The sequence below is a fragment of the Chlorocebus sabaeus genome, chromosome 7, assembly GCF_047675955.1.
Source record: "Chlorocebus sabaeus isolate Y175 chromosome 7, mChlSab1.0.hap1, whole genome shotgun sequence".
Classification (NCBI taxonomy): domain Eukaryota; kingdom Metazoa; phylum Chordata; class Mammalia; order Primates; family Cercopithecidae; genus Chlorocebus; species Chlorocebus sabaeus.
The window spans coordinates 101,562,693-101,589,013 of NC_132910.1; the positions used below are offsets into that span (position 1 = coordinate 101,562,693).

Consider the following 26,321-nt stretch of genomic DNA (forward strand, 5'->3'; position numbering starts at 1 on the left):
AATTTTCTACTCACGTCCCTTCCAAGTCTCTGACCATCCAGACAAACCAATGGCTACAGCCCATGAATTAATAAATAATCACATTTATCCTTCCAAAAAAAGTAAACAATCAGGTATACTCCTCAAAGTTCTGTCCACTGAGAAGGTTCTCCTTCACTACAGTCCATGAGGGATGTCCCAGAAAGGGGCTGTAGTGCTACAGCTGTTCACTTTCAGGTGGTACCTGCATATTGTCAGAACAATCTATACACCAGACTCAAGTCTTCTCCTCTGGCAACTGATCACAGCACTCACCAGGCTGGCCAACAGAAGGCAGTGTAGCAGAACTGCGGACCACTGGATATTCAGGCCACTTCATGCAACTTACTTGTGTTTTCAAGCATTGCTTGGGCCTGATCACATGTGTATCACTTTGATTTGACGACAGAGTGCTTCTGTGCACGCACAACTTGATGGCTTCGTGGGACAGATAACATTCAGTTCATAATAAGCAGCTCAGTCTCTTGTTAACTTGGTGGCCCAGGGTTAACTGTTCAGTCTCTACGAAAACCTAGTGACAGATCAAGAGTTGTTTCCCAAAAGGAGAATATTTGTCTAGGAAGGATGGCAGGGCCTTGCTCCAAAATCCTATAGGTTTGCATTGCAATTTACCTAAAGGGGCCTGCCAAAGGCTCCAAACAGCATCCCCATCTGCCACTGACACTTCAAGCACCATTAGATCTCCTGGAGTCTATGGCTTGCACAGCAGCCTAAACCTATTACAGAGCCTTCTCTTGTTCTGAGTTCTACTCAGAACTATCAGCTTTTCAGGCAACTCGGAAAATGGGACAGAGTAACATACCCAAATGAGGAATATGTTGCCTCTAAGATCCATACAGTCTATAGCCATACCACCCTGAAAATGCCCAATCTCGTCTAAAATCCATAAACAGTCACTAGCATGTACCTTTTCAGTTGTAGGAGGGGCCAGATGCAACTTATTTTTCACCTAAGAAGGGATATCTTGACATGTCCCACAATACTGGACCCCTAGAAATTTCACTGAGGTGAATTTAGCTTCCAACTTCTGACATGCAAATGCCTTACCAAAAAGTCTGGTAGTTACTACTTCTTGCTAAGTGGAACCAGCATAATGTCATCAATGTAATGGATTTCTCTGTGGAAGTGAAAAGTGATAAAGATCCACGCAAACTAGATTATGACATACAGCTAGAAAGCCAGATACTCCTGACATCAGGCAGTTAAGGGACACTGCTAGTCTTGCTAGCTGAAAGAAAACTGCTTCTGGTGGTCCTTACTGACAAGTATGGAGAAAAAAAAAAAAAGGCATTTGTCAAGTCTATTAGGTGCCAAGGAACGTGTTAATTTGCTGAAGCACTGAAACCACATCTGGTACAGCAGCAGTACTTGGAGTTACCGCCTGGTTATGCTTATAATAATCCACTGTCATTCTCAAAGATTCATGTGTCTTCTGCCTAGGTCAAACAGGCAAGGGAGATGAATATATGCTGGAAATTACCACACCTGTGTCAAATCCTTGATGGAGGAAAATCCTTCGAGAAATACAGTATTGCTTTTGGCTTACGATTTTCTTAGGTAGAGGCAGTTCCAGTGGCTTCCACCTGGGGCCTTTCCCATCATAATAACCCTCACTCCATAGGTCAGGAAACCAATATGGAGACACTGCCAGTTTCTGAGTATGTCTATTCCAACTATGCATTCCAGAAATTGGGAAATAGTGACAAGATGAATTCGAAGACTCACTAGGCCTATTGTGAGATAGAGCCGACCTAAAACTCTATTGATCATCTGGTCCCCATAAGCTCCCTGATATTTTAGGTCTCTTGGAATCATTGTCAGTTCAGAGCCAATGTCCAGTAATCTGATTATTTCATTTTCCCCAAGTGAACAGTAATCCTGGTAAAAGGTCATAGGTCCCTTTGGGGAAGAGTGAGGAAACGATTAACAGTATAAATTTTGGTGGCATACCAGTGTATAGAGCACCTGTGACATAACATAGACATCCTTTCTATCTTAGAAAAAGACTCCATTTTATATTTCACGGAGCATTTTGCCAACAAGGATGTTTTGTTTAATTAAAAAAAAAAAATCAAAACCTAAAAATTGCATCCAACCAGATGAGGACACAAACACATTCTTCCACTATCAGTTCTGACCAGAGTACTCTGTGACTATGAAAGATTAGGCCTTCAGCATCTTGCAGTCACTTGTGATAAGAATTTGGCCTCGGTCGACAAAGGATCTACCACCTCAAAGACTTTTCTTTGCAAGACTGACTGACCACCCAACCGAGACCAGGACTCCTTTTGGCTTCTTCACTCCCCAGGGACTGGTTTATTAACCCTTTCTTCTATCTCTGTTCCCTCTTGATGATAATGTTACTTTGTTGTGGAATGTTTAACTTATAATATTTATATACTGATTAAATATACCATTATGTATGGTATGCAATACTGACTGACTTGTAGAGTCGCTTGAGCCTGTGTGCCCACAGCTCTGACTACTGAGTGAATGGGAAGTATAAGGAGAATTGCCTTATTGAGAAATCCATGTAGCTTGTGGCTTCTGTGATTAAAATGCATCAATAAAAGTCTGACATTATGAAAAGACACATGTATGTGTGGACTTGGTTACTTCTAACCTTGCACTGGTCATAAGAAAATGAGTCCTTCTTCAAGGGGACCCAGCTTCCCCTCCCTTCACAAAGTTCTGGTCCTGTAAATTGGCTCCAGTTGGGACACTGACTGAGGGGCCATGACTCGCTGCTTTTATGATTAAAGTTAGGTATTTGTTCACTTGATCTAGAACTTCTCTGTGTATACAGGTAAAATAAAAAATTAAACGGCATACTATCTACTTCTCCCCTACATATACCATGATCAATTCACCAGTGTCATAGATCTGCTCCAGTCTAATCAGCATCATAGTCCTGCTTGCAGCTTTGACTCTGCTGTCCATTACGGTAACCACATTCAACTTGCCTTTGGTGACTGAATGCCACCACTTGGCTCCCGCCACCTCAGGATCCAATTACTCCCACTGCATTCAGGTTTTCCAATTGACTGGCTATAGTTCCTACCATAAGGTCTGATCTACAAAGAAGGGTAGTTCTAGAGCTCAAGAAAGCTGAGGCTCCCTTTACAAATTTATTTCTCACCATACATGGAAGTGTAGCTTCAAGACCCTCCAGTGTGAGTAAGTAGGTCTTACATTATAAATCTACTCCAATGTTCCAATCTCCCCAAATTATTTTATTTGAGACAAAGTTTTACTATATCCCCAGTGCTAGAACAGTGACCAATACATATGAATTAGTGATCCATAAATATTGAATCAACATACATTTCTAAATAGAAGTCTGTAATGGAACAAACACACACACACACACACACACACAGTGACTGCAGCATAAGAGAGGAAAGAGGGAAACACTAGGCTGATTATAAAAGAAGTCTCTAACATAAAAGCTTCCTATAGATCTAAAGGACAACTAGTCTAGATTGGAACAGGAAAAAGGGGACTCCCGGTGCTGTATCTCGAAGCAAAACAATTGAACCAATAAATATCCAGTGGGTTTAACCACTTTTTCCAATGGGTTTTACGATTCCAGAGAAATATTTAAAGATCAATTTGTGGTGAGTGCACGAAAATATAAGTAAAGCAAAAAGGACAAAATCATTAGTTCTAGAAGAAAGAATGAAAAAAAAAAAAAAAAGACCAGCAAGCAAAATAGGGGAGAGGAAGGATGAGCAAGGCGGGAGAGGAGAAGGAGGGAAAAGAGAAGAGGGCAGCAGAAAGAGAGAGGAGGGCAGAAGAGGAGAAAAGAGGGGAGGAAAAAAAAGAAAGAAAAAGATGTAATTCATAGTACATTTTTTAGCTCTGGCATGAATACATGATAATAATGTAAATACTAAGTATGGTTTTAACAAATATTATTATGTAAGTATATTAGAAAGAAGCAGGAGAGTGAAAGTTAAAAGGAGAGGAGTTTAAGTACTCAATGATCATTTTTCACAAAATATTAACGTTTAAAGCTTAAAAATCAAGAAACAGTAATTCATGGCCAGGTGCAGTGGTGCACGCCTATAATCCCAGCTACTCAGGAGGCTGAGGCAGGAGAATCCCTTGAACCCAGGAGGCAGAGATTGTAGCAAGCCAAGATCACGCCACTACATTCCAGCCCAGGTGACAGAGTGAGACTCTGTCTCAAAAAACAAAAAAAGCAATAGTAATTCAACCATATCACTGTCAACAACTAAAAATATTTGAAAGACATGGCTGCTTCCAAGAGTTAAGAATCAATCACAGGGAAGAGTGGGGAATGAGGCAGAGAACTATTACTTTTCTGTTTCTGTATTATACTATTATTTGGGTGCTTTATTTGATGAAAAATAAGTTTTAAATTAAAAATCATATGCCCGGCTGGGCACAGTGGCTCACGCCTATAATCCCAGCACTTCAAGAGGCCAAGGCCAGTGGATTACCTGAGGCCAGGAATTCGAGACCAGCCTGGCCAACATGGTGAAATCCCATCTCTATTAAAAATACAAAAATTAGTCGGGTATGGTGGCAGGCACCTGTAATTCCAGCTACTCGGGAGGCTGAGGCATAATTGCTTGAACCCATGAGGCAGAGGTTGCAGTGAGCCAAGATCGCACCACTGCACTCCGGCCTGGGTGACAGAGTGAGACTCCGTCTCAAAAAAATAAATATAAAAATAAATTATATGCCCTAAATATATAGAATAGATGAATAAAAAAATAAAAATTATGATACACACATATTTTTGTAACTGGACAAGTATTTATCCAACATTATTCTTGAAAATCTCTAAGAAATAGAGCATGCATTCAAGTTTTACAAATATGAAAAAAAACTATGAAAATACAAAAGTATAAGCTAACTATATTAAGAATCTGTACTTTTTTTAAAGTCAGTTTTTTGAGGGTTTTTTGCTGTTGTCGTTGTTGTTTGAAAAAGAAAGGGTCTCACTCTCTCGCACAGGCGAAAGTGCAGTGGCATGATGATTATAGCTCACCGTAGCCTCAAACTCCTGACCTCAAGCAATCCTCCTGCCTTGTGCTCCCAAAGTGTTGGGAATATTGGTATGAGCTACTGCACTGGACCTAAATTCAGTATTGCAACCTACCAAATGAAATTGAGTTTATTGGCCGGGCGCGGTGGCTCAAGCCTGTAATCCCAGCACTTTGGGAGGCCGAGATGGGCGGATCATGAGGTCAGGAGATCGAGACCATCCTGGCTAACACAGTGAAACCCCGTCTCTACTAAAAAATACAAAAAACTAGCCGGGTGAGGTGGCGGGCGCCTGTAGTCCCAGCTACTCGGGAGGCTGAGGCCGGAGAATGGCGCAAACCCGGGAGGCGGAGCTTGCAGTGAGCCGAGATCCGGCCACTGCACTCCAGCCTGGGCGACAGCGAGAGACTCCGTCTCAAAAAAAAAAAAAAAAAAAAAAAAGAAATTGAGTTTATTGTCATTTCTACTGGTAGTTATACCCTTTTTTGTAAGTTTTGCTCTCAGAACCCAAACATAATTTATATTAAAGAAAAGAATAAAGAAAAAAAATTTTTAAACCTGAACTCATGTCAAACTGTTTCATTTTCCTTACTATAAAAATACAAAAATTTAAAGGTTTAAGTTCTTCAATGAGATATCCATATTGATTTGTTAAGATGTAGTTATCTATGCCTTTTTAAAATGAAGCGAATTGGATAGATGTACCTCCAATTACATAAACAGTTGACAGAAACACTCATAGGAATTCAGGGAGAAAGCCAGGAAGGATAGCTCAAATGAGGAAGGGAATGTATTAACACAAAACTGAGAAACACATTACACACAAGACTAAAGGTTAAAGCTAGGCAAAACTGGCCAGGTGCAGTGGCTCACGCCTGTAATCCCAGCACTTTGGGAGGCTGAGGTGGGTGGATCACGAGGTCAAGAAATCGAGACCATCCTGGCCAACATGGTGAAACTCCATCCCTACTAAAAATACAAAAATTAGCTAGGCGTGGTGGCGCGTGCCTGTAGTTCTAGCTACTCAGGAGGCTGAGGGAGGAGAATCACTTGAACCCATGAGGTGGAGGTTGCAGTGAGCCAAGATCGCACCACTGCACTCCAGTCTGGAGACAGAGTGAGATTCCGTCTCAAAAAAAAAGAAAAAAAAAAAAAGCCAAAAAAAAAAAAAAAAAGAGGCAAAACTGTTCATGGTCAAGATACAGTAATCTTAAGTGCTCAAAGTACAAACTATCATTAACTTTTCAATAGTGTTTGCACTTTGGGTCAGCACTCTCTCCATATTATATCTAACACAAGCTTAAATAATCACATACCACCAAAGAATACAGCGTAACAATAAAGGAAAGATTGTATTCTATTGTTTCTTTAATCATTCTGTGAAATAGTAAAATAGAATACTGCCCTTCGGAAAGTTTTGGTTTCCCTCATTTTTGTGAACATATTCATCTAAAATGTACCTGTAGTTTGTATAAATATTACAGGTCAGTTAGTAAAGAATTGAATACAGGGAAAGTAACTATTCATGGCATTTACAAAATATACAAATATTTTAAAACCCAAAAAATTAAGACGACCATGCAAATCAATTAGGCAATTACACATTTTTAATTATTTGTAAATAATCAAAAAAATCCTCTTGCTTTTTATGTTTAGGCATATGAAATATTATTTGCAAGTACCTCTAAAAATCTGCATTTATAGTTTTTCAGGTAAAACGTGTCTCCAGACAATAATGATCCTTCTAGGAACTTCCAAACTGGCATCAATTTAGTCAAGATCTTTCACTAATCAATATAGAAAGCTTGATTTCAATAAAGGTGGCAAAAAAGTTACTCTAACTCCAGCTACAAGCTCTCAACAGATGATCATCATTAAGTCTATATCAGGGCTCCACATTCAGGAGCTGTATAAATGTGTCTTATTAGTACATGGTCAGTCTGTTTGGCAACTCTAGTTCTTCAGACATATGGCAATTGCTGCCCTTTGAGGTCTGAAGTCAAGTCTTTAGGGAATCTCAAAGCTTGCACTGAAATTACAAGGAGTGTTCATTAAAGACTGCTAGAGGGGAAACATGAAAGACTTCCATTAAAACTATATAAAACAGCTAATTATTTTTAAAAGATTTTTAAACCATCTAATGTTCTCAACTATAATAAAAAGTATTTACCAACTGAATTATTTTTAGAAGCACTACTTCAGGACATGGGTGTAAACAGCTTTCTTCCTACCTCCTATCTCCCACCTCAATACACATTTATTTTATAAGAATTATCAACTGAAGATTTTAATACTTTTAATTTAGAATTAAATTATCTCATACTTCTAAATTCTTTCTACAGACTACTAAAAACATTTTCTAAATAAAGTTACTTTTAGAGACAAATGTTTGTTTTCTAATATTTAGCTTAGGATAATACACAGCTAATTTAAACCCAGCCAGACATACATATGTGTTTCTTTTAAAATGTTTCTTTTCTATTCAAAAGTCTGCATCTATTTTAATTTTTATTTTATTTTAAACTAATAATCATAAAAAATTTTAAGCATAAAATGATATAAAGTATTAGTCAATAAAGTAGGATTTATTAATAATATGCAAAATAGGAAAACACATGAAGGTTTAATGTTTACTTTTTTAATATACTTAAGTTGATAAGGAGGAGTTCAAAGAAATCTCATATATTTACTGTCAGGATTTTGAAAAACATAAAAAGTATAAATATTTTCTAATTAATGATTGCTGCCATTTTAACTTTTTGAATGTCTAGACACTTTTTAACTTGAGAGAATATCACTATTTATTAAGTTTTGCAAAAACAATCCTACTACTGAATATTTATTTCAGTAACAAATCTTTATAAACTGTTATATAAAATTAATTAGCTTGCCTCAATCATTTCTTGAATCCACATATATGTTGGTTTCTGACAGCCTAGTTCCAAAAACTAATTACAATCTCAATCCATTTGTAAAGAGACAACAGAAAACAAGCATGTTACACCAGTTTAAAAGAATAAAAATCTAAAGAAAACAGATTACAAATGATTTATATGAATGCCTAGTGGTGAAGTTAATTACAAGTAACCCAATAAAATAGTGCCTTTATTATTGTACAGCAAGTAATAGCTCTAGATGTAAAAACCAGAACTCTTTCTGCTGACTTTTGCATGCTCAATCCCACAGCACACAACATTAAGAATTAAACACGTGGTAAATAAGCCATATAGAAAACAGCAGTTTTTAAGTAAAAGCAGAAAACTTTCCTGCTGTTTAACTATTTGGGGCCTTCTAATCTGAACAACAACCACTGTAAACTGGCACTATGTATTCATGGAATAAGTTTTTATGGTTAATATAAAAATGAGATTTTAATTTCAGTGCTCAAAGTTTAACTCCAAATAAAACATAAATAACTGCAAAATAACACAGCATTCATTTTAGCATTCAGTAGGAGCAAATAAGGTATCTTATGTTTATGCTACGAAATGGTGACATCTACAGAATTTAAATTTTCCAAACCTCATAATACATCTACCTATAAACCTTTGGTCTCTGAATTTAAACATATATTAGCTAACACACATACACTTTATGTTACAGTAACTTCTCATGGTTGTCAAGAGTCACAACCTAAAGCCAGTCATAGTATGCTTAATGACTTTCCTGGTGTACAGAAATAAGACCTTTCAATCCAAAATGACTCAGTAACTCTTTTCAAATATTTGTCAATGTTCTCAGTGAGACAATAGCTGATACCAACTATATATATATGCATATATATATGTATATATATGCATGCCAAGTATAATACAAAGTCCTAATACATATTATGCATAAACATCATGATGTAGGCCAGCAGTCCTCAACCTTTTTGGCACCAGGGACCAGTTTCATGGAAGACAATTTTTCCACAGACAAGGGGGTGAGGGGGTGGGGAATGGTTTCGGGATGATTCAAGCACACTACATTTATTGTGCATTTTCTTTTTATTACTATATTGTAATACGTATCAAAATAATTATACAGTGAACCATAATGTAGAATCAGTGGGAGCACTCAGCTTGTTTTCCTGCAACTAGACAGTCCCATCTGGGGGTGATGGGAGGCAGTGACAGATTATCAGGCATTAGATTCTCATAAGGAGCACACAACTTAGATCAGTCGCATGCGCAGTTCACAACAGGATTCATGCTCCTATGAGATTCTAATGCCACCGCTGATCTGACAGGAGGCAGAGCTCAGGCAGAAATGTCAGTGATAGGGAGCAGCTATGAATACAGATGAAGCTTGCCTGGCTCACCCACCGCTCACCTCCTGCTGTGCGGCCTGGTTCCTAACAGTCCACAGACTGGTACTTTGGGCTAGGAGTTGAGGATGCCTGATTTAAACCACTGTTTGATCTACAACATAACTAAAATAATAAATGATGAAATACTTGATAACTTGGTTTTGCCCCACAAATAAAACAGGACTGATAAACAATCAACAGTGCATCTCTCTAGTGGTATTTTATTCCTATTAATTTCATCTCCATTAGAAATCAATACAAAATTAATGTATTTTGCACCTTTTTTTTTTTTTTTTTTTTTTTTTTGAGACGGAGTCTCGCTCTGTCGCCCAGGCTGGAGTGCCGTGGCACAATCTCGGCTCACTGCAAGCTCCGCCTCCCGGGTTCACGCCATTCTGCCTCAGCCGCCATTCTCCTGCCTCAGCCTCCGGAGTAGCTGGGACTACAGGCGCCTGCCATCTTCCCCGGCTAGTTTTTTTGTATTTTTTTTTTTAGTAGAGACGGGGTTTCACCGTGTTAGCCAGGATGGTCTCAATCTCCTGACCTCGTGATCCGCCCGTCTCGGCCTTCCAAAGTGCTGGGATTACAGGCTTGAGCCACCGCGCCCGGCCCCTATTTTGCACCTTTTTTCTGAGTCAAAATCATCACAAATCTGTCTCCTCAACCCTCCTACTTTAAAAGTAGGGACCTCTACCCTCCTTAAGTCCTCAACAGTGCCTAATTCCATTTTCCATACAACAAACATTTGAATACTTGTTTTTTTTTGTTTTTTGTTTTCAGTTTTTTTGAGATAGGATCTTGTTCTGTCACTCACAGAAACGCAGTGGCGCTATCACAACTTCACTGCAGCCTTGACCTCCCAGGTTCAAGCGATCCTCTCATCTCAGCATCCCAGTAGCTAGGACTGCAGGTGCACGCCACCGTGCCCAGCTAACTTTTGCATATTTTGTAGAAACAGAGTTTTACCATGTTGCCCAGGCTGGTCTCAAACTCCTGGACTCAAGCAATCCTCCCACCTCAGCCTCCCAAGTGCTGGGATTTCAGGAGTGAGCCACCGCACCTGGCCTTGCTTGTTAAAGAAATCATAACACTGTTAGTGAAAGAGGGAGAAGCACTTCATTAAGCACACTCAGAGACTTTCAAAGCATTACTGGATATATTACTTTCCTGTAGCTGCTATAACAAATTGTCACAAACTTAGTGACTTAAAATACTACAAATTTGTTTTCTCACAATTCTGAAAGCCAGAAGTCTGAAATCAGTTTTACTGAGCCAAAATAAAAGTATCAGTAGAGCTCTTCTCCTTCTGGAAATTCCAGGGGAGACTCTGTTCCTTGCTTCTTCCAGCTTCTGGTGGCTGTCAGCATTCCTTGGCTTGTGGCCAAAGAAAACGGGGTCTCTCTGCTCCATTTTTACATTGCCTTGTCCTCCATTTCTCTGTCTGTAGTCTCCCACTAACGATCTCTAATAATGATACACACGATAACACTTAGGGCCCACCCAAATAATCCAAAATTATCTTTTCATCTCAAAATCTTTATCTTAATAAGATCTGGAAAGACTTTTTTCCAAATACATTAACATTCACAGGTTCCAGGGATTTGTCATGGATATTTGTTGGGGAGCCATGTCTTAGTCGATCACGCTGAAGAAACCAAATGAGAACAGAAACAGCAAGCAGACGAAAAGCAAACCTAACCAGCAAGTGCAAATTCAAAATATGCAAAGGAAACAAAAACATTCTTTTTTTAAATTTAGTGCCATGTGGCAAGAACTGGAAAAAAAAAATGTAAGCAAATCAAGGCACCTTATGCTCCAAGTGTTGGTTCTAATATTGACTACATTGTGACTGGTTTTGTTTTCAGTGTCAGAAATTCAGCTTAATTTGCTAAGTATAAAGCCTATCAGGCTACAATAAACTGAAAGGTGGGCAGCTGAGCTACTGGTGACAAGCTGATATCACACCGAACAGTCTAACTCCCTAGTGCCAGCATATATAAGGCAGCAGTCCAGATTTGCTAAGGAGACAGGGTAAGCAACAGAAAGCTTCTTGAAAGTTCTCCCTCATTATTTTATTTTCTCACTGCCCTTGACCAACTTCCTTTTTCGCTTTTTAACTTACAATATTAACAAGTAGAATCCTGATCGCACAAATTAGTAGTGCTTCACAAACAATTACAGGATAACAGTGTCTTTTCAATGGATGGAAATACAAGACAAGTCTGAAAGATCAAGCAACTTTATAAGTGTTCTCAAGTAAAGAACTAGGTAAGCTTTTCTCAGAAAAAGAAATAAAAAGAAACCAAAATTAAATTTAACTTCAATTTTGTAATATCTGATACACTGCAACAAGAATAACCTGACAAGCCAGGCAGCAAACAAGGCAGTACTCCTGATGTTTCACAATTAAATGCCTAATTATAATCTGAGCTTCTAAATGAAGAATTTGCAGAAGTAAATAATTACTACCAAAAAGAATGCACTGTGGATCCAGTATTCAGGACCTTGGTAAACAGTTTGACACTCACTACCTATAAAAGCCCACTGTGGAAGAGACAGTGTCAGGAGAACGTGGGGAACAGATTTAGGGTTACACAGTTTGGGTTTTCTGGTTAACTACTTAGAAGATAGGGTGATATGCTTAACACATACGTCTCATATACGAATACTATTTATAAGTCAGCATGAAAATAAGTATAAATGAAAATAAAACAGCTATTAAGAGGCCTTGAAAATAAGGCAGAGAAGTTTGAATTTGACAAAACAGTAAACAACTACAGCTTCTCCTGGAAAGAAAATATAAAGACACTCTACTAGGAAAGTAAATTTGTTAGTATGTACTCAGAGGTAAAATCAGGAGAAAGGAAAAAGGGCATTTCACTAATTCAGGAATTGTGAACCAGAATCTAATTCTTCTATTCCCACTCTCCGCCCAAGTTTTATTAAGGTATAACTGACAAAAAGAAATTGTACATATTTCAATATACAAGGTGATTTGATATGTGCATACATGGTAAAATAATTAAACCAAGATAATTAACATAACTATCACCTCATATACTTATCAATTTGTGGAGATGTTGTAGGAGTTATTAAGAAATTATTTTAGGCAGAGAGGAAAAGGGGTTCTCGGGAAGTCTTGGTTTTTAAAGCTACTCCAGAAACGTTTTTTTGTAAAAGCCCTGGTTCTTTAAGCCTGATGGCAACTTTGATATGCAAATTTAGGCCATTTGAAACTGGGTCCACCCAAACTTGGTGATTATCGTTGCCTTCTTGCCCTTGCCCCACGTTCCTGGCAACACAGCTGCCCCCACATATCCCCATGTGTGTAGAACATCATGGTGCCCTGCAATTGCATATTAAAAGGCTAAGCTGGGAGGCCCAGCTTTTTCGAGCTACATGAACGACATGCCTGGTCAAACCAATCCCCTGAGCTCTATGCAAATCAGACACCACCTCCTCCAGCCTCTACATATACCTGACTGGTATCACTGCACTTGGGGTTCCCTCTCTAGGCTTTGGAGCCCCGCTCCCTCTGTCTCTGTACAGGGGAGCTTCTTCCTTCTTTCTTTCCCCCTTCTATCTTGCCTATTAAACTCTCTGCTCCTTAAAACCCCTCCACGTGTGTCAGTGTCGTTTTATCTAAACTGGCATGAGGACCAAGAACCCTGGCGTTCCTCCACTCATCGGACCTGTATCAGTGAGAACATTTAAGATCTACATTCTTAGCCAGAATCTGATTCTTTACAGAGGACTTTTGAAAATGATATTACCTTTTATTTCTCCCCAATTTGTAACCGCCCAATGGGTTCACCTTGCCCGCTGCCTAGACAGGGCCGATTTATCGAGACAGGGAATGCAATAGAGAAAGAATCATTCACGCAGAGCCTGCTGTGTGTGAGATCAGAGTTTTATTGTTACTCAAGTCAGTATCCCCAAAAACTGGGGGTTCATTTTTTCAGGATAATTTGGTGGGGAGGGGGCCAGTCAGGAGTGCTGATTGTTTGGATCAGGGATGAAATCATAGGGAGTCAAAGTTGTCTTCTTATGCTGAGTTAGTTGGGGGCGGGGACGTGCAGACAGAACTGGTTGGCAAGTCCAGGTGGGGCCATCTGGTTGTCAGAAATGTAAAAACCTGAAAAGACATCTTAAAGGCCAATCATAAGTTCACAATAGTGATGTTATTTTCAAGAGTAATTGGAGAAGTTCCTAATCTTAGGACCTCTGAAAAGTGTCTAGTAATATTTAGAATTCCAGCCCCTCTCATCCTAACTTGGTGGCTGGTGGCCTTTCATTCATTTTACAAGAACAGTATAGCTTTTGGGAAGGGTTACTATTTAAACTATAAATGAAATTCCTTGTCAAGGCTAGCTCGGCCTATGCCTAGGAATGGACAAGGACAGTTTGGAGGTTAGAAGCAAGATGGAGTTGGTTAGGTCTGATATCTTTCACTGTCATAATTTTCTTAGTTATAATTTTGCAAAGGAGGTTTCAAATTCTACTAGGACTCAGGAATCATCATAATGAGCAACTATTAATGATAATAATGTACTTGACCAGAAAAAAAGGTGGATTATCACTGAACTAGATTAACCGCTATAAAAGTATTTCTCAACTATGGTAAAACAGGAGGTACACTGAAAGTAACCTAGTATAAATAAAAAGTACTAAAGTTGACAAAAGGGGCACTTAAAAATAATTACAGTAGTAATCCCTATAACGACATCAGTGTTACCTGTATTTTGGTACACTTTGTTGAGTTTCCCAGAGAGAGCAGCCATTAATAGCTAGCACAGAAAAACCACGGAATCATTTTGGGAGCCTATTGAAAAAGTGAATGTTATTCATTAGCCTTTTCTACATGGAAATGAAGACCAAAAATTGCTAATCTATGAGACCTCTTCTAGCTCCTCCAGGCTAGGAGGATGAGAAGTGCCTGAATTCTGCTAAGATGTAGGCATAGTTATCAGCCATTGTTCCAGAGATCACAAGATTTGCAACTTCCCTAATTACTCCCGTAAATAACATCAATGTTGTAGACCCTAAGATTGGCCACCTTTTTAGATGTCTTTTCAGACTTTTGCATTTTTTTGAGATTGAATCGCCCAGGCTGAAGTACAATGGCATGATCTCATTTCCACTTTCACTTCCCGGGTTCAAGCTATTCTGCCTCAGCCTCCCAAGTAGCTGGGACTACAGGTGTCCGCCACCATGCCCAGCTAATTTTTGCATTTTTAGTAGAGACGGGGTTTTGCCATGTTGTTCAGGCTGGTCTCAAACTCCTGACCGCAGATGATCCACCCAGCTCAGCCTCCCAAAGTGCTGGGGTTACAGACATGAGCCACCGCGCCCGGTCTAGACTTTTGTATTTCTGATGACCGGATCACTCCAGTCAGAAGACTCAAGATTCATGACCCAAGGGTCCTGTGGCCCTCGCCCAGAAGTGGACTCAGCAAAAGAGGACTGTTTTCCACCCTCCTATGATTTTATCCCCAAACTATCGGCTGCATCCTGACCAAAAAAATTATGTTTAAAAAACTCTAGTCTCCAAATTTTTAGGGAGGCTGATTTGAGTACTAATAAAACTCCACAGTCTTCCATTTAGCCAGCTCTATGGGTATTAAACTTTTTCCCTGTCGCAATTCCTCAGGATTCATAAATTGGCTCCACCTGGGCAGCAGGCAGGAAGAACCTTTTGGGTAATTACATTGGAAAAACTGTATAAATGAAGAAGATTTTGTGTGCTATTAAAAAATACTCAGATTCGGCCAGGTGCAGTGGCTTACACCTGTAATCCCAGCACTTTGGGAGGTCAAGGTGGGCGGATCACCTAAGGTAAGGAGTTCGAGACCAGCCTGGCCAACATGGTGAAACCCTGTCTTTACAAAAATAAAAAAAGTAGCCGGGCATGATGATGGATGTCTGTAATCCCGCTACTGGGGAGGCTGAGGCGGGAGGATCACTTGAACCCAGGAGGCAGAGGTTGCAATGAGCCAAGATCATACCATCGCACTCCAGCCTGGGTGACACAGTGAGACTCCGTCTCAAAAAAAAACAAAAAAAAACAAAAAAACAAAAACACACTGATTCAGAATTCAGTAACTTTAATTCACAACCTACTTTGCTCTGTAAACAGTACTGCATAGTTTTACATGCACTGCCTAATAAGATCCTTTTTTAAAATTGTTTTGAGAAAGTAATTTTAGAATTAAACGTGCATCGTAAGAATGTAATTTTTAACACGAGATATAGAAGTATTAATTTAAACATTAAATTTATAACAAAGAATATGTTACGTTTAATTTTGTTTACCACCTTTTACTAGCTAAAAACTTCCTAGCATCTTCTATCTCAATACTTTGTTTTCTTCTTTTTAATCTTTCTGGGTACATAGGAGTATATATTTATGGGGTACATGAGATGTTTTGATACAGCATGCAATGCTTAATAATCACATCCTGTAAAATGGGGTATCCATCCCCTCAAGCATTTATCCTTTGTGTTATAAACAATCTAATTATACTCTTTTCATTGTTGGAAAAATATACAATTGAATTATAATTGACTATAGTCACACTCTTGTGCTATCAAATACTACTATTTTCTTCATACCATTAGCCATCCCCACCTTTCCTCCATCCTCCCACTACCTTTCCCAGCCTCTGGTAACCATCCTTCTCTACTCTCTATCTCTATGAGTTAAATTGTTGCTTCCAAATTTTGCCTATTGTGAACAGTGCTGCAACAAACACGGAAGCGCAAATATCTCTTCAATACACTGATCTCCTTTCTTTTGGATATATACCAAGCAGTCAGATTGCTGGATCACATGGTAGCTATATTTTCAGTTTTCTGAGGAACCTCCAAACCATTCTACATAGTGGTTGTACTAATTTAGATTTCTACCAACAGTGTCTGATTAAATCTTTTTGTTGTTGGTGGTGGTGTTTTGAGACACAGTCTCATTCTGTCACCCAGGCTGGAGCTCAGTGGCATGGTCTTGGCTCACTGCAACCTCTGTCTCTCAGGTTCAAGCAATTCTTATGCCTCAGCCTCCCAAGTAGCTAGGACTACAGGCACACACCACCACACATGGCGTTTTTGTTTTTTGTGGGGTTTTTTGATATTTTTAGTAGAGATAGGGTTTCACCATGTTGGCCAGGCTGGTCTCAAACTCCTGGCCTCAGGTGATCCATCCACCTCCACCTTCCAAAGTGCTGGTATTACGGGCATGAGCCACCATGCCTGGAGCTAATTAGAACTTAATATACCCATTTCACTTAATAAGAAAGTGAGACTCAAGAAAGGAAAGTAATTTGCCAAGGTTACAAAGTTAATAAGTAATAGAATAAAAAACGTTTATTAAAATTCAAAATCTAAGAGGCAGGCAAATCACCTGAGGTCAGGAGTTCAAGACCATCCTGGCCAACGTGGTAAAACCCCATTTCTACAAAAATACAAAAATTAGAAGGGCATGATGGCGGGTGTCTGTTAATCCCAGCTACTTGGGAAGCTGAGGTTGGAGAATCGCTTGAACCTGGGAGGCAGAGGTTGCAGTGAGCAGAGATTGTGCCATTGCACTCCAGCCTGGGCAACAGAGTGAGACTTCATCTCAAAAAAAAAAAAAAAAATTCAAAATATAGGTCAGGCACAGTGGCTCAAGCCTGTAATCCCACCACATTGGGAGGCTGAGGCCAGTGGATCACCTGAGGTCAAGAGTTCGAGACCAGCCTGGCCAACATGGTGAAACCCCATCTCCACTAAAATACAAAAATGAGCCAGATGTTTACTAAAATTCAAAATCTAAGAGGCAGGCAAATCACCTGAGGTCAGGAGTTCAAGACTCCTGGTGGTGGCCTGTAATCCCAGCTATTCAGAAGGCTGAGGCAGGAGAATCACTTGAACCTAGGAGGCAGAGATTGCAGTGAGCTGAGATCGCGCCACTGCACTCCAGCCTAGGCGACAGAGTGAGACTCTGTCTCAAAAAAAAAATATATATATATATTCAAAATCTATCATCACAGTATTTTCCTAGCCTCAGCCTTTTCTTAAAAACCCACCTAAGGCATCTTTTTCCTTCTTCCATTTATGACCCATGACAGAAACAAGAGCCACCTGTACATAGTCCACCTCAAACAGCTGAGGAATTCAGTACTAGAAAAGCAAATAAATTGCATCAAGATTCCGATTCTTTCATTCAGGCCTAAATCAAAGTTCAAGTCTTTCATTCAGGCCTAAATCAAAGTTCAAGATTTTGCTAAAACTGTATATATACTTCTACATTTTCAGGTTATAAAATAACAGTTTGAAAAACAGGCGGTTGACTAAAAAATGTACAATAGATGGAATGTTTGTGCAATTACTCATATAATATTCATTCCCTCCTAAATTATACTATGTCCTATTATGTATGTCAAGATATATAAAGTACTAAATAATAATTTTATCACAGCACTAAGTTAAACACTGCAAATACCATAAACATACAGCAAAATTTAAATCTGGATCCTGAGAAGCTGGAATGCCTAATATTAACTCTGACTGCTCTGACTAAAATCCATTAAATTATATACTATTTATGAAAAACTATATAGTATGAGAATATAGCTAAAACTTCTAAAAGTTATCAGAGAGTTTGGTATTAAACAAAGGCAATCTCAAAATTGACACTTTTAACCTAGCCTATCTGTAATTCCTTAACTTCAGTAGATTGATTAGAATAGAAAAAAAAGTACTAAGTAAAACTAGCAATGATAGCTGAGAAACAGAGACCTGATCTGTATTCTTAATTACATTAAAACCAAAGAAAAATGTTATGCTCAGAATATTCTCATTTGTGTATTTCTCCCTTTTCCTAACTCTCTTCTTAATCCCAAATTTAAAAGACTAGTTGTAAAACAGTAGGGTGCCAAATTAAAACACATTTTATTTTCAGATGTCTCCACACTCATAGGCTGACTTCCTGTCAGGAAGAGTTCCATTTCACTGAATACCCCAATCAGCAGGGAACTTGCAGAATTAAGTGCCAGTTGATATTACTTTGTTTTTCACTTACCACCCTTGAGAATAATGTTCAAAGATCTAGTTATAGAGTCAGCATGGTATCATCCTTCTGACTAGACTGCCAAGCCACAGGGTGTACTGCCAGTTCCACAAAATTTACCTCAAAGGTTGTGTTTTCTAAATCCTAGTGTGCTGGTGAATCCATAGGACGCCTGTATTTCAGGTCAAATCCTGAATCTAAAGTTAAATTATGTTTTTCTTTGGTTGTAACAACACTTTAAATCAATATTATGGAAACTCAAATAAAGATCAATTAATGCTCACCAACCCATCAACCTATCTTATTTTTGAAAAGAAAAATAAAGTACTTTACTCCAATTTATTTTGTATTAACGTTTTTGCTATTGCTTCAAGACAAATGTTTCTACCTTATAATAGAAAGTTATCTGTTATAAAATTTTCAATCAATAAAACATAAATGTTTGCCATATCAGCATAAAGTACAGTTATTGAGCTGATTTTAAATACTTTAAAATTGTTAATGCATCTAAGTTTCTCATGAACAATTTATACAGCCTGAATCTTCACCTAACCTCTCCAACTACTATAGACTTCCTACCCAATCCTTACAAGTCTACTTTTCCTTCTTTTAAGGTCAACTGTTTTTACTGCACATGAAATGAACTCTGAGCATTTCAGCAAAGAATACCTACTCTCTTAGGCTTTGTACATTATAAGAACAAAGCATTCACAGCAGCTCTAAAGCAAAACGATATGAGTGTATTAGAAGCCTACCCTATTGATTCTCATTCCATCTGCAATCAAAAGGTCATAGGTAGTAACAATTACAAAGCTCAGGGACAATCAATTTATATCCACTAATTTTTATAACTACATTCTAAGGATAAGTTACAAACACATCAAGAATTAATTAAAAATTCCTTTTTGAAATTGAAATTAAAATGTATTGAAACCAACATTTTCCAAACTTATTTAACACTATACTTTTTTCACAGAACAATTTCTTTTGAGACTGGGTCTGCTCATGTTGTTGCCCAGGTTGATCTCAAACTCCTAGCCTCAAGCAATTCTATGCTTTAGCCCCAGTAGCGAGGATTACAGCTGCAAACCACCACACTGGGCAGAACATCTACTATTATCATCACAAGGTACTCACTTTGGAATTTGCTGTATTGAAAAAGTCAGACAGAGTTGATCAAACAAGCACATGGCTACCACAATTCCAACCAAGGAAAACTGTTAATGTCTGTTTAAAATTATTATCTTATATTACAATTATTTGTCTCTCTCACTAATTGTCTCTTCTACTGTTTAAAGAATAATAGATGATTGTTTTCTTAAAAGAAGAGGCTTGTCTTAAAAGCGTATGATACATGTTTGCTAAATGAATGAAAGGTAGACATAAAGAAAAGGGCTTGGGCAAGGCAGATATATTCACACAAAGCTCTGTAGAAAAGACAGCATTTGAACTGAACCTGATTGACCAAAAAACTGAAAATTCTAAATGTACAGAATAATGGCCTCATCAAACTGCTATACAAAACTTCGTATCATAGGATTTCCTTATAGGTGGAAGAAATGCATAATGAAGTTAAAAAGGCTTATTTCTATTTTGATTAAGCAACGCATAGGCAAAATTCCTATTTTTTGGTTGGCAAAAAAATGATCCTTTATGTCATTATCTCAATTATTTCTTTGAAATAAATACATCATTTTCTAAATACCAGATGGTAAATTTTAGTTTAAAAAAAAAACAAAAAAAAAAGGTTGAAGTGTACCCTAAACACAGCACACTATGAATAGCTAAGCACTCCACTTAAAAGAAATAAATTTCTATTTATATTAAGTTCAACAGTAAGTAAAACTAATTCACAGTAACAGAAATCAAATCACTGGCAACTTGAGGTGACAGAGGTGGGGATTGATCAAAAAGAGGCACAGGGAAATTTAAGGATTAAAATGGTTGGGTAGATATCAAAATTCACTGAACAATACACTTAAAATGTGTGGGTATTTACTGTATATATATTATACCTCAATAAAGTTGAGGTTTTTCACTTTGCTTTATTTTTTTGAGACGGGGTCTTCCTCTGTCACTCACACTGGAGTACACCAATGCAATCCTAGCTCACTACAACCTCGAACCTTTGGGCTCAAGCGATCCTCCTGCTTCAGCATCCAGGGTAACTAGGTCTACAGGTACATGCTACCAAGTTTGGTTAAATGTTTTTCTTTTTGGTAGAGATAGGGTCTTGCTATGTTGCCCAGGCTGGTACTGAACTCCTGGCCTCAAGCAATCCTCCCACCTGGGCTAAAGTGTTTTTTTAAAAAAGAGGTCTAGGCTTAGGGCCGGGCACAGTGGCTCATGCCTGTGATCCCAGCACTTTGGGAGGCCAAGGCGGGTGAATCACCTGAGGTCAGGAGTTCAAGACCAGCCTGGCCAACATGGTAAAACCCTGTCTCTATTAAAAATACAAAATTAGCCAGGCGTGGTGGCGGGCATCTGTAATCCCAACTATTCAGATGACTGAAGCAGGAAAACAGCCTGAACCCAGGAGGCGGAGGTTGCAATGAGCCAAGACCATGCCATTGCACTCCGACAAGAGCAAAACTCTGTCTCAAACAAAAAAAAAAAAAAAAAAAAAGAGGTCCAGGCTGACAAACATAAGGAGATCCTATCTCTACAAAAAAAATCAAAAAATCAGCCATGTGTACTGGCATGTGCCTGTAGTCCCGGCTACTTGGGAGGCTGAAGCAGGAGGATCACCTGAGCCTGGGAGGTCAAATGCAGTGGACCATGATTGCACCACTGAACTCCAGCCTGGGCAACAGAGCAAGACCCTGTCTTAAAAAAAAAAAAAAAAAATGAGGTGAATTTAATTAAGTCAAAAGAAAATGAAAAACCAAAGGCCCTGCTGATAAATGAACACAACTACACTATTTGGTAATGACAAAATTAGTTGTCTTAATGAAAATGAAGATTTAATATAGCAACTAATTAATATAGGAAAGTATGGGGATATTTCCTAATGAAAAAGACCAAAAGGCAAAGTTCAAAATATGGTGACTTATGATCTATGTTACCATTGATTTATCAATTATACAAGTATATAAACATTTATATGGTTGAACAGTACTATACTGGACGCTGGGGATACAACAGAAAAAAAAAAAACACAGTGCTTGTCTTCAAGAAATTTGCGGTCTACATGGAAGAGAAAGGAAAATAACAGGCAACTTAAATACAGAATGAAATTAAGATAGTATGGGTAAGTGTTCTGCACAATACCTCATTTAGGCATACAGTTGTAGGTAAGAGAGGATTAAAGGAAATCTTTCCAAAAGAGAATGTAATTATCTAGGAGCTAGCTAACTGATTCATTTTTTCCATAAATATTCACTAAGCCATAATGTGCTAGGTACCAGAAATACATTAATGGACAAGGTGTAAATAACTGTTACATTCATAAGAGTCTAGAAAACAAAGAAGTATATTAACAATAAACAAGTAAACCAATTAGCATATTTATACTTACAATTTGTGGTAAATTCTATAATGGGTGCTAAAATTAAGACAAAAAGATACCAACTATAGATATGATTCTCAGAGAACGAGATAATTAAGCTGAGCACTGAATGATAAGCAATAGCTAACAAAAATCACCAAGTTAGAAAGAGGGGCAGTTTACGGAAAGAAAAAGCATGTACCAAGACACAGAAATATAATGGCATATTTGGGTATCTTTAAATAGTTCAGCATGGCTTCAGAATAAGTGGTAAGAAATGAGGTACAGGCATTAAAAGAGGCCTAATTGTAAAGGACCCTTTTGTGCCATGTATAGCGCTGGTTTGCGTTTTTTGGGGATGGTGGAAGAGAAGTGTTTTAATAATCTTCTCATACTGAAAATATTCATCTACAAAATCATCATAACTATAAAAAAGAATAGTAACATCATATATTCAGAAAAAATACACTCAAAATGGAGAAGAAACTTGGGATTAGAGAAACGTATAGAAGAACAAAAAATAAAAAACATTTTACTAAAGATTAAGGAAAAAAATTTCAAACATAAAACTGACATAAAATAATCATAAGAACTATCTCATTCTTATTATAAATTATTATAATTTTAAAATAATTCAGAGGTACAGAAAGAAACACAAGTCAAAAATGCCCAAACCTTACATCATTACCTTCATGTAAAAAAAAATTTCCCAAAACAGCAACAATCTACATATTTTGTTGAAAAATTTTTTAAAGAATAATCAGACTAAAATAGAATTTTAAATTAACCTTTGCTGCTAATTAATTACTCAGACAGAATGCCAGTCTAGACTATATGGTGCTTCTAGTTTTTCTATATACTGTATGCATTTCTCTGATAAATGGGAAAAGAATAGATGACCTGGCAGAACGCTCAGACAATAATATGTGATTTACAGGACATGAATGCAGCTACCACAAGATTTATCTGACAGCCCTCTCCGATAGTGGACTGTTGAGTATCCGATGGAATGATTTCTAGTCTACAAAGTCTACTACTGAGTAGCCATACACATTATTTATTTATTAGATGTTTTGGGTTGAAACCATTTTTAAATGATGCACTTCACAATGCACAGTCATAAATTTAGCTTTAAACCCAAGAAGGGAGGTAGTGTTATTGGAATGTATGTCAGACTGAATTAGGACAAGCAACGCAACGCTTTTATAAAGTGGCCTTGAATGCAACGTCAAGTCTTTCAAAAATGATATTAATGTCAAATGAACAAGATACAAACACTTTATATAATGCTGGAGTAATATTACTTGAAACACTTATTTAACATTTTCTTTAAATTCATATATATTTAAAACAGGCTTATACACATATACAACAAATTTGGCACACAAATAAGTTGCATGCTTGTGAAAAACCACCTGAAACACAGTTGAGAACTTGTTCAATTTTGTGTGTCTGCATCAGAGAACATACAGTTTCCTGAAGAATGTAAGCAGTTTTATTTTAAGAAATAAAGAGGATTTAAATTGATATTTAGAACTTCAATCATTCTTGAATTACTTTACATGGGATTCAACAGATGAATAAATCTAATCTTACAAACCTCATATATTAATTATACTCAAAAATATAATGCTCAGTATTATGAGAGGTTTCCAACTGTAATTAATAACATTTTGCCTAAAAAATATTAACATTTCGATAGACTTATATGAAATGGTGCCTAATCAACTACCGGTGAATGAGTGGACATTGAAAACTACAATCTAAGTCGGAAAAAATATATAGTGATCTGTTTGGTTTTATTGTCAGCTAACCAAATGTGATCATTTCCTCATTTCTTAAATTTAGGCTCTAAATTCTCTTTTACAATAAAATGTAGTGAAACACCCTATTAAAAATAACACAAAAAGAATATAAGTTTTGAATGGATTCAAGAAAAATAATCAGAGCATGGTTGATTGTCATGAAATTAACACCAACTAATTTGTAAAGTTCTAAATCAAATTTGCAGATGTTAAGTTCATAAGCATATCCCATTATTTATGTGATTAAAAAGTAGTTTTTGACCTGATCTTTCGATCTTTGGCACTCAATCCTCTCCATCTCCTCTTAAAAAATTAATTAAAATTTTAGCAAGATGGTAGCTTTTGCTTCCCACCCTATCTCAGACCAAAAAAAAATTATCAATCAAACTCAAGCCATCCCCACCCAGGATCTGTAAAATGTCGACTTGAAATTCAATTTCATATCTCTTAAGCTTTCATGTAGAAAAAGACAGTTCACTTCTTAACAAAATAAATCACTTTTGTGATTGCCAAGTTGACCTCTTTGAATTAGGAAAATTCAAAGTGAAAAATGTAATTATCACCCCGGAACAATCTGTATACATCTGGAGCTAATTCTAGCTTCATTTATCACATCATTTTTCACACTGTGCTACATCTTGTAGAGATGCCATGGAACTTTTGAAGAACTCACAAAAAATGTTAAGGACTTCAAATACCCAATAATGTATTTTATTCACACAAAAACCTTGACAATTTCTGACTTTTGAAACTTACTCTACTACATGATCTTCATAACCCATTTGATTGCATTAGTATTAAACAGTACTGTGACATACATGATAAATAGGTGTATTAAAACGTCATTCTTTATCTTTGCAGCTCCTAACATTAAAATATGAAATATACTATATTGGAAATAGCTTCCATGTACCAAAAATACATTCAGTTCTTCTAAACTAGAAAGCAAAACTTCACTGTCAAAATTCACCTATGAAACAATTATATCACTATGAACAATAAATTTGTTTTCTTGTAAGGAAACATCCAAAACCAAAAGTGAGTGCTCTTTTAAAGTGTGGGCAATTTCATGTAGACATAAGAATGCTATACAGCAAGTTCTATCCAAGAAAGAAACAATTATTTCTAATCAGATGACTTAATGAGAAATTTTATCTAGTCAGCTTTTGAAGAAATGGAGTTTTCTAAATGAGATGATTAAATTATAGAAACATGATTCTCACTAAATCTAAGAATAATAAGCCTACTAAGTAACTACTCCTCACAAGTTCATTACAAAAATCCATTAGGTGTAATCTCTAGAAGTAATTGTTCTTATTGCACCTTATTGACAATGCATAGTATTGATTTTTCACACCTTCTATGATTCTTTAATTTATATTCATGAAATGTCCATCAGCACAGTCTAAATAAATTTGGCATATAGGCACTAAAACAAATAAATCGATGCAAAGAAACATTAATTTTGCATTATCCTTATTCGTTAGGCAAGTAAACCATGAGAGTTGTAAATGAAGGTCAAAGGTTTTGAAATGGGTCAAAACCCTTGACCTCTAGACCAATACCTTTCCTATTAAAAAAGGCTATTTTAAAGTTTTAAGTGGGGGAATTTACTACCAGCAAGATATCACTTTAAAAGACTACAAAGAAAACTCTCAATAAAAACATTCATCTGTTTAATTGCAAAACAGAAAAGAAAACCTTGCAGGATACATGATTTTTACATAAGTTTTTTTTAAAAATCATTAAACTTTACCACATGAGGTACAAGGTTTTGGAACACCGAAAGTAATTTTGCTTTAAGGAATTTATTTTCTACATCTTATTATGATAGCTGCCACTTTTTTGTTAATGTTTTCCCAAATCTACTGTGCATGTCAAAAATAATTACCAATGACAAGGATTCAAAATCATTTATCGCTCATTTTATAACCTCTGCACAAAAGGGAAGTAAACCCATGATTCCCAGTGGAGTCAGCATGGCACTCCACAAGATATAGAAATAAATCTGTTTTTATAACCTTAATACATACAGCAAAGAAATTATCATGATCATTTGATCTGGACATTTTTAAAGTGACTCTAAAAACTTTTGTTTCTCACTTCCTCTCATACTTGCTTCAAACTTATCTGCAAGTATCAAAAATAAGAAGCAATCCTTTTGCAATACAACTAAAATTATTTTAAAACAGCAAACTCACAATTGTATTATAGCAAAAATTTCAGTAATGCAAATATAAAATCCCCCATGAAAACATATTCATATTAGAATCTACTTTTAATTCAATATTTATTCTTGCCACTCACCTGAGAACACAGTAGCATAACCAATTCCACAACTGAACTGCTAGACTTCATGCAAACCAGACCTATTTTAAAGAGAATTTAAAAAAAGAAAAAGTTATAAAGAAAACAAATAAGGATTTGTTAAAATTTCATACAAACTTTTTTCAAATTATTTTTTCAAACTATTAATAGTACACATTTAATTACATGATTAAATAAGGTACACTATAGTTAGTTTAAAGCTGGCTTCAAAACTACCACCATTTTTTGTGAAGTATTCCATTTCAGCTTTCAAAATACTAAAACATTTATTACAACTTCATATATAATGACATTTCACAATACTCATAGAAA

General features: G+C 36.9%; 1 protein-coding gene across 4 annotated transcripts in view; it reads right to left on the reverse strand.

Moving 5' to 3' along the window:
• LRBA (LPS responsive beige-like anchor protein) overlaps positions 1 to 26,321 on the reverse strand; it is a 764,757-nt gene that overhangs the window by 530,241 nt on the left and 208,195 nt on the right. For all 4 annotated transcript variants that reach the window (XM_007999974.3, XM_007999973.3, XM_007999976.3 and 1 more), the window contains one exon: positions 25,989 to 26,050. In XM_007999974.3, the coding sequence (XP_007998165.2) occupies positions 25,989 to 26,050 (62 nt within the window). The remainder of the gene's footprint in view (positions 1 to 25,988; positions 26,051 to 26,321) is intronic.